Here is a 10,127-nt window from a genome sequence, read left to right as displayed (position 1 = left end):
AGACTACGCCTGTGTGGAAGCTGCCTCTGCTCTTTCTTCTTCAATCCCCTCCTGGTTCTGGGAGACAGTGGTGCAGGAGAGGGTGAGGAAGCACCTGGACCTTCACTTGCCTGACCTGCCTCTTCCTCCTCTTCTTCTGATCCACCCTGTGCTCCACCCTCCAGCTCTGAAGCTTCCCTTGCCTCCGACTCTTGCCTCCTGGCTGGTACAGTTCCCCACAAATCACTGCTCCCGTTTCTTGAGTCCAACTCCAGCCCTCCTGCCCCGGGTGCACACTTGTCAGCATCCTGCCAGTCCCTAACACACCAGAAGCATGAAAGAATGGTAGCCACAGTTCCCCATTGCATACAAACTCAGGTTACTGTAGCTTATTTCAACCAAAGTTAGCTACCACAAACCAGGCTCAAGCCATGGTTTCAGATCATGGTTTGTTAGCTTCTGATTAGAACAAACCACAGTTCCCTGAGCTATGAATAATGAGGAACTGTGGTTTGTTCTAAGTGAAGACAGAAGCTTTTTCTCTTCTTCTTTTGTGTATGAATGGGAAGAAAGAGAGGTAAGCCTATCATGGTTCCTTCCCAATCATCTGAACAATGGTTTAGGTAACTTTCTGAACTAGGCATATGTTAAGTCAAGCAATACAGAAAGCAACACTGTGGAAGAATACCTGGGTGGATTGAAGAAGTTATCTCAAATCGAAACTGTAGCTGGCCACTGACATGGTCTGTTGGCAGCCTTCGTCCCAAAGTGTAGCTGACAACCCTGTCACTGTAAGAAAACAAGGCCATGCTTAGAAGAATTTTATTACTGCAGCACTTTCATTCACTACAATTAACTTGTATTATTTATTTATTTATAATATGCATTATTTATGAACTTAACTTATTCATGTTCATTAATTTCAATGGGTTTACTCTAAGTAAAACCTAGCTCAATACCTCCCCACCCCCCACAAAAAACAGGCACGTTAAATGATTACATGCACCTTAAATAATTTCTACTTTGGCCCCAGGTTATGTATTTTTGTGTTTTTATACTGTAAACCCCCTTGGATGAAGGGCAGCATATAAATTTAATAAATCATCATCGTCATCCACAACAAAATTTTCAGCATTATATATTCTGGTGTTTTTTTTTTTTTTAAAAAAATACATCGCAACCCAGACAATAAATGGTCATTAATATAGTCAAGTCAAATCTTTATTACAGCCATAGGCCAGCCTAAAGTAAAAGCACCTGCATACATAAGTAGAGCAACTGCTTTCCAAAAGCAAAAATAGCACAATGTTTTTTATGACATAAAGCAATAGCTGCTCTCCTTTTCATCAACACTTAAAGAGCAGAGAGCCGTGCTCAGAGGGTTACCCAATGGCATGTTTCTCCAGGAGCCGTTGCACTGGCATGGAAAGCTTCCCCAAGAAGCGCTTAATGATCGGCCGACTCTTTGCAAACTTGTCCTTCACCTCTATTTCCAGGACATCAGTGGGCAGGGAGACAAAGCTGAAGAGCTACAAAAGAAAACACAAGAAACAGTAGACAGCTTAGAGGTGGGCTGTGTTAGGTTCTGACCCAACTATTCCTGGGGCACATATATCTAGTTATCTACATCCAGCAATCTAATAAATCCCAGGAGAAACTATGAAAACAGACCACAACATCCAATTGAACATTTCCCAAAAGTCTGAAAAGCAGAGGCTTGAGGTCACTGCCTCACACAAAGTGTTTCAGATTTGCATCCTTGTTGTGGAAACAAGCTGTAGTTCATAGTTACAATTAAGGCCAGATCATATATATGTTGCCCACATACAAGTGCCCCAGGAATGATCAGGAACTGTTTTAGGCAGGCCACAACCCACATGGCGGTACCTCTGAGAAAGGCCAGAACTCTGTGGCAACACTTGGCATGTAAAAGGAACCAAGTCTAATTCTGGAATCTGCAGGCAAGGCTGAGAGAGATCCATGACTGGAACCCTGAAGGTGGTATTGAGTTAGGCTGAGTTAGGCTTCCTACCATTTGTGACACCTTGTACTTCTGTGTGGGGCTGGTTATGTAAACCATGGAGGCAAGATACCGAATCACAGCAGCCATGTGGAGGTGTCAGTTGGAAGAATACAGTACTCACCAGCATAGAGTACCAGTGTGTCAAAGAGCGAGCAGGCAATAAAACAATCCAGTCCCAAGTTAGATTTAACTCTCTTATTTTGAGCAAAAACACAATCTCCACAGACTTGGTTGACTGTCAAGCCTAATGAACACAGCAGCTCATCCTTGGTGGTCTTATTCCATGAAAATCAGTTGCTAAGACTGAAAGGCCCCACCTTCCCACAGCTGTCTATGTCCCTTCTTCTCCAGGGCTTTCCCCAAGCAATCAGAAACTGCATCTGCATGCAGCCTGTTGCTACTTCACCTGTTTCTTGCCTCTTCTGGTTCCAAGAGACAAGAGGGGAGGGGAGCTTGTCGTAGCAGAAATGGGAGACGCCTGCCTGACTCATCTGTGTCTCTTGGCCTCTCTCCTCCCACCCTCCTGCTTCAGCTTCTGCCTCTGATTCTAGATATCTCTCAGCCACAGACTCTCCCAGCTCACTAAGCCCTGTTACCTCTTCAGCTTCCAACACCTCCACTTCCCTGTCTTCTCCCTCTGACTACCCACCACCACTCCCCGCGCTCTGGGCCTTCTTCCCTTGGTGGTTTCCTAGCTGGTTCCTCTCACCATTCCTCCGCATCAAACTGGTCCATAACACAGTCCCTCTTGTTTTGCTGTCCATGCAGTCATACTCTCAAGGATATTGATTAATGCTCCCAACATTAATGACATAAGCATGATGGAGCAACCATCTGATGTATTTTCTAATTAACACTGGCCTATCAACTGGACAAAGACTGTGGTAGGAGACTAAAAACCATACAGGCACTGGGAACTGAGAAGCAACACCTTTTGGGGTGGGAGTGTTAGAAATCCAGTCCAATGAGTGTACCATGTTTAGGTATACCACATCTAGCAGGTGGAGGCGTCATCAGCTTATTCAGTACAGTGGTACCTCGGGTTACATACGCTTCAGGTTACATACGCTTCAGGTTACAGACTCTGCTAACCCAGAAATAGTACCTCGGGTTAAGAACTTTGCTTCAGGATGAGAACAGAAATCGCGCAGCGGCAGCGTGGCGGCAGCGGGAAGCCCCATTAGCTAAAGTGGTGCTTCAGGTTAAGAACGGATCTCTGGAACGAATTAAGTATGTAACCAGAGGTACCACTGTATTCCTTAGCAGGGGGCTTAGCCCCCCAATATTGAGGGGGCAGAGGAGGCTGAATCACTGAGCTGAGCACAGTGAGGCATCAAAGGCAAGCTCCTCCTGAGCACGAGAGGAGGAGCCACAGTCATTGAAGCTGGGCAAGGCCTCTTCCCAATAATGTGCCTCCTCCTGATGCTGCGTCCCACACATGTGACGTCCCTGGCGTGCATCACATGTGTGCATGATGCTACAATGTCTCTCCAAATCTTTGGCCCAAGGTGGCACCTCTGGCCATGTTGGTCACTTCAAAATAAAAAGAAAAAGCCTAAACCATTAGTTACTCTGAAAATTCAGGTCCATTTATTAAATTCATTGGAAAAACTGACTCCATGCACAACAGCATAGCAAATTCAATCCAAGAAAAGTCTGAGGCTCAATTTCTTTTCCTGCTTGCAGCATCAGCCCCTCATACTGACCACATCCAAATCCATTGCCCTTTACCATGGAAAGAAAGGATTGTATAGCTTGCTGGTAAACACACATTTCCCAAATACAAGTTTGCCTCATGGCATGATCACAGCCTGTGCAGGAGAGAATAATGGGGAGGAACAGAGGTCCTCAGCCTTTCATGCACCTGCCTACTCTCACCTACAAATACCCCTGACACCTATTCTACCCCCATCCATCCCATGCCAGGTTTCTTCCAACTAGGGAGCCAGATCTGTATTAAAATGTCAAGGACAGATCTGCAGGAAAGAACTAGTGGCTGCAGAAAAGATGAAGCATCTCTCACCCACCAATACTGCTCTGCAAATGTCCTACCTGCCCCATATTACCAGGGACCCTATTTTGTTGCATCCTAATTAACTCAGAAATCCAGTCCTTTGATTCCAACCAGAGCAGCTAATGCATCTCTAGGTTTTGGGGCTCTCATTCACTTTTCTGCTGCAATCAGCTAATGTAAATAGCTAGTTATCGCCACATGCTAAAATACACCTTGCTTCTTTTGTTTGCCTATTATTTGGCAATTCAGATCAAATAGCCAGTTTTTCTCCCTGTAGCAGTTAGGCTGCATATCCATGAAATTCTTTTTATATAAAAAAACCAATTAAGAATTATATGGTACCCTCGAGCGCACAGAGGCATGTTGCAATGAATAATTCATACTAAGAGCTTGCTGTGTGCTTGTGTGTGCATGATTATGGGGGCGGGGGGGGGGGGGACCTGACTTCATGAAGCTAGCATTAGATTATAATTCTTCCATTTCCTTGCTTGTGCCTTTTCAATTATTCAGGTTGCAGCATCCTTTTAATTTGGATCTCAGCTCCTTAAACTAATCATCCTAAGTGATTGATGTTTGAAAGAGCTGGTTCTAAACTTCGCATGCATGAATGGTAGGATGTGAATAGCCTAGCACAGGAATGACCAAGATGTATTTTTAGGGGCCATCCTATTCTCCAGACAGTAGACTAGAGAACAGAAGTATACAGCTCAAAAACTACTGGTGAAATCACTTCACAAATGACCAGGATTTATGCTAAAGCTGTTGAGATATAACCTTAAAGGCCTCATAGTTATGTCGCATATACACTCAAGTACTTCCAGAGACAAAACTAAAAGAGAAATGTAACATTAAATTATGTGGAATATTCAAGAACAGCCTTGCTGACTAAAGCAACAGGCTGTGCACACACCACACATTTAAAGCATGTAATCTCTGCATCCCAAGAATGGTTGTTCAACCCAATTCCTGCCCCCCCACCTCTGACTCCAGACGGCCCACAGCCTCTTCCTGCTCCCTAAACCCTGTTGCCTCTTCAGCTTCTGACACCATCACCAGGTTTGCTCCCTCTTCGCCCTCTGACCACTCTTTGTTGTCCCACTACCACCCCCCTGGCTCAGAGCCTTCTCTTGGCGTTTCCCAGCTAGTGCCTGCCAACACTCTTCTGCACCCAGCCAGTCCTGACTAGGGTTTTAAAAATATTTTAAATTTAATTGTGAGCAACACTATCTGTTCCCCATTCCTTTCAAGACATTCTATTTCCATTTTTAGACACTTTCTACAGTCCCAGTTTAAGAAATCCAATAACAAAATCAAATTCTTTATTGTGATTTCACTTAAAAAAGATCCCCCTCTGAGCTCAGAGATGTTAGTGTTGTTTCCAAAAGTTAATGGCTGTTTCTGAGTGTTTGCTGAATGATGGGGGAGGAGGTAAAACTGATGCCCAAGCCAACATGCAGCGAAGTGCACGAGTTCTGCTCCCTGTTTATTCCAGCTGATTTCAGGAATGAAGAAATCACTCAGTTCTTATTTCTGGGGAGTTAATGGAAACATGATGAGCAGAGGAAAATGGGGAACTTGTAACTGTTCAGCTTGCTGTCCTCACCTGACCTGGCCTACTTTCAATACTACAGCAATACAACACTCATGTCACCTTCAGTTTTCTTAGAAGAGATGTCAAATGCCTTTGCATGCAGGTGTGTGCTCACGGTGAGAGAAAAGCTAAGAGTGAAAGAAAAAGACGGGGGGGGGGGGGATACTTGGTTCGCTGTCCAAGATGCTTGTGCTGGGAGCTAAATCTAGCTTGAGTGGTCTATTTATAGTTACAGCACTTGCTAATAAAAGAAACAACTGACTCTTGATCTCCTGCTCAATACTGTTGTGACTGATGTAAATTTACCTGCAAGTGCAGCATGGAAATTACAGAATTTAGGGGATGCTCATCAAATTCGCAGATGACAGCAAATTGTGAGGGGTAGTTAATGCTGCAGAAGACAGAATCAGAATTAAAAATGACCTTGAACAATTTGAAAACTGGGTCCAAGCTAACAAAATGAATTTCAGTAGGGACAAATGTAAAGTTTTGCATTTAGGCAGGAAGAACCAGCTGCACAAATATAAGATGGAGGACACCTGGCTTACTAACAATACATCTGAAAAGGATCTTGGAGGTCTTAGTTGACCACAAGCTTAACATGAGTCAACAGTGTGATGCAGCAGCAAAAAAAGCTAATGCTATTCTAGGCTGCATCAACAGAAGTATAGTGTCCCGATCAAGGGAAGTAATAGTATTGCTCTATTTTGCCTTGGTCAGACCCCCACGTAGAGTACTGTGTCCAGTTCTGGGTGCCACAATTTAAGAAGGATGCTGGCAAGCTGGAACATGTGCAAAGGAAGGCAACAAAGATGATCCAGGGTCTGGAAACCAAGCCATGAATGATTGAAGGAGCTGGGTATGTTTAGCCTGGGAAAGAGGAGACTGAAAGGAGATATGATAGACATCTTCAAATATCCTAAGGGCTGTCACTAGCAAGGCAAAAACACTCAAGGAGGGTGTGCTCAGTGCCTGGGGAGGGGGCATGGCCTAGGAAGAGTCCTGTGGTGGGCAGCTAGAGAGGCATGCAGGGTTGCTTCTGCCCATAGCTGTCAACTTTTCCCTTTTCTTGCGAGGAATCCTATTCAGAATAAGGGAATTTCTCTTTTAATTCTGATCCTGATCAAATTTGCAGATGACACCAAACTGGGAGGGGTGGCTAACACCCCAGAGGACAGGATCACACTTCAAAACGACCTTGACAGATTAGAGAACTGGGCCAAAACAAACAAGATGAATTTTAACAGGGAGAAATGTAAAGTATTGCACTTGGGCAAAAAAAATGAGAGGCACAAATACAAGATGGGTGACACCTGGCTTGAGAGCAGTACATGTGAAAAGGATCTAGGAGTCTTGGTTGACCACAAACTTGACATGAGCCAACAGTGTGACGCGGCAACTAAAAAAGCCAATGCAATTCTGGGCTGCATCAATAGGAGTATAGCATCTAGATCAAGGGAAGTAATAGTGCCACTGTATTCTGCTCTGGTCAGACCTCACCTGGAGTACTGTGTCCAGTTCTGGGCACCACAGTTCAAGAAGGACACTGACAAACTGGAACGTGTCCAGAGGAGGGCAACCAAAATGGTCAAAGGCCTGGAAATGATGCCTTATGAGGAATGGCTAAGGGAGCTGGGCATGTTTAGCCTGGAGAAGAGGAGGTTAAGGGGTGATATGATAGCCATGTTCAAATATATAAAAGGATGTCACATAGAGGAGGGAGAAAGGTTGTTTTCTGCTGCTCCAGAGAAGCGGACACGGAGCAATGGTTCCAAACTACAAGAAAAAAGATTCCACCTAAACATTAGGAGGAACTTCCTGACAGTGAGAGCTGTTCGACAGTGGAATTTGCTGCCAAGGAGTGTGGTGGAGTCTCCTTCTTTGGAGGTCTTTAAGCAGAGGCTTGACGACCATATGTCAGGAGTACTCTGATGGTGTTTCCTGCTTGGCAGGGGGTTGGACTCGATGGCCCTTGTGGTCTCTTCCAACTCTATGATTCTATGATTCTTTAAAAAAGGGAAACGCTGGCAGCTATGCTTCTGGCTCTCAGGCCTGAGTTTCTCCACCCTGCCTTATATGGATAACTCAGCTATAGGCAAGTGGTTCTCCCTAGGGGCCACTCCATGCACCACTGAGAAGGCCCTGCTGACTGGGAGGTGCTTGGCTCCCTGGCCCTGGTTTTTTGGGGGGGGCACTTGGTTGGTGTCTGCAGGAGTCAGGGCAGATGTTGGGAGTAGGTCAGCAACAACTCACAAGGTGTCAGTGAAGTTACCGTATTTTTCGCTCTATAACACGCACCTCACCATAACACGCACATCGTTTTTAGAGGAGGAAAACAAGGGAAAAAACATTCTGAATGAAACAGTGGATATATCATTTTTGTGCTTCATGCTGTGGCCACAGACATGTGATCTGATGGTGAATTTGGGGTTACCCAATGCAAAAATCCTGAGAATCCCTGTGGATCCATGCTTTGTAACCACGTTTTTGCACCATTGCAGCCCCAGGCAACAGTGGGTGTGTGATTTTTGGGGGGCAGGCTGTAGCCATGGACATGCTATGTGCTCTGATGGTGAATTTGGGCTGACCCAATGCAAAGATCCTGAGGATCCATGTGGATCCATGTTTTGTAACCACGTTTTTGCACCATTGCAGCCCCAGGCAACAGTGGGTGCGTGATTTGGGGGGGGGGCAGGCTGTAGCCATGGACATGCTATGTGATCTGATGGTGAATTTGGGGTGACCGAATGCAAAGATCCTGAGGATCCATGTAGATCCATGCTTTTTAACCACATTTTTGCACCATTGCAGCCCCAGGCAACAGTGGGTGCGTGATTTGGGGGGGGGCAGGCTGTAGCCATGGACATGCTATGTGATCTGATGGTGAATTTGGGGTGACCCAATGCAAAGATCCTGAGGATCCATGTGGATCCATGCTTTTTAACCACATTTTAAGTGGGGAGGGAAGGAAAAACACAGAAGGGACAAGGAGCACGAGAGGGGTGTGCAGAGAAGCAGCTGGCTAAGAATGCGGGAGGGAGGAAAGGAAGGCAAAAGTTTTCCCTCACCTACCCACCCAAGCCAGCCAGCTCGCGCTCTCTCTCTCTCTCTCCCTCCTGCATGTTTTCACTCTGCTTTCCCCTCGGCTTGCCTGGAGGGGAGGGGCTTTCCCTGCTCTTTGTTCCGTTTGAGCAAACACAGCAAGATAACGGAGGAGGGTGGGCAGTAAGACCCTGAGGCAGAATGCAGGAAAGCAGCCGCTTCCTCTTTTCAGCTTTCCCTTCTAGGAGAAGCGCAATTTGATTTTTGCCTGCTTTTTTTTGCCTCCCCTCGCCCCCTTTGGCTCCAGGGACCACACATTCGCTGAATAACACACACAGACATTTCCCCTTCCTTTTTAGGAGAAAAAATCTGCGTGTTATAGAGGGAAAAATACGGTAACTCTTTATCCAAAGAAGCAAAACAGCTTAGGCCTAGTGAGCACAGCAACTCTTCGCAGTAGATCTTGGTCCACTGAGACAGTTGCAAGGACTGAAGGTCCCCACCTTCCCACAGCTTCTAAGTCTCCCCGCCCCTGGTTCCTTCCCAAGCAATCTGAGGCTACTTTGTCTTGCCTGTCTCTGCTCCACCCTCTTCATACCTATTTGGGTTCTGGGGGACAAGCGGGGAGGGAAGCTGGTTGCTGCAGAAGGGGGAGACAGCCTGGCTTCCTCAACAGCCTGACTCACTGCTGTCTCTTGACAGCTAGGGATTTTGCCCCACCCCCAAATTTCAATATGGCCCAGTGTTCAAATACCTTTCCACCAATTAAGACTACACACTCTCACACACACTTCTCTCCGTAACTTATCTCTGCCCCCACTCACTTTCTGGCACCATCCCTTCCCTGCCCACTCAGTGGTATAGCTGGGTCTTTCATCGCCCGTCTCGCTGTGCTGCCCCGTGCCACCCTGAGTGGTCTGCATCTCCCATGCCCACTAGTTATGCCAGTGCACCCTCCCGCTTCCACCTCTGATTCTGGACTGCTCTCTGCCCCAGCCTCTTCCTGCTCACAAAACTCTGTTACCTCTTCAGCTTCTGACACACCTCCTCCCAGATTGATCCCTCTTCTCCCTCTGACCGCTCATTGTCACCCCACCACCAATCCCTGGCTGTGAGCCTTCTTCCTTTGGGGGTTCCCTTGGGGGTTTCCCAGCTGATGCCTCCCACCACTCCTTTGCATCCCTGGATTTGGAATTAGGTTCTTGTTTGCTGGAGGTGCAGAAGCCACCAACTAGAGCACCTCACCCTCCTCTGTGCATTTGATAGTCATGGTTCCTAGTTTGGAAGTTACTCCATCCTGGAACAGCAGTAACTTGAGGAATAGGGCTCTGGGGAAGAGAGGGGAGGTTATATCTTCGCAGGACACATGTACATTGACTTTCCCTTGTTCACTGTTGCCCATGCCTGTGTGCCTTAAAGAATGACAGGAACCCACTGGGGTTCTATGGTCAACCCCTCCATGGGCACAGTAGTGCCAA

The 10,127-nt window shown here is 46.4% G+C and overlaps 1 protein-coding gene across 1 annotated transcript in view; it reads right to left on the bottom strand.

Moving 5' to 3' along the window:
• HECW1 (HECT, C2 and WW domain containing E3 ubiquitin protein ligase 1) overlaps nucleotides 1-10,127 on the bottom strand; it is a 203,775-nt gene that overhangs the window by 64,710 nt on the left and 128,938 nt on the right. The window contains exons 7-8 of the mRNA XM_081881787.1: nucleotides 1,366-1,508; nucleotides 668-768 (exon numbers count right to left, since the gene is read on the bottom strand). Of these exons, the coding sequence (XP_081737913.1) occupies nucleotides 668-768; nucleotides 1,366-1,508 (244 nt within the window). The remainder of the gene's footprint in view (nucleotides 1-667; nucleotides 769-1,365; nucleotides 1,509-10,127) is intronic.

Source organism: Podarcis erhardii (assembly GCF_964252035.2).
Source record: "Podarcis erhardii genome assembly, chromosome: 12".
Taxonomy (NCBI): domain Eukaryota; kingdom Metazoa; phylum Chordata; class Lepidosauria; order Squamata; family Lacertidae; genus Podarcis; species Podarcis erhardii.
Note: the sequence above shows the minus strand (reverse complement) of the source record. Positions and strands in the feature narration are given on the sequence as shown.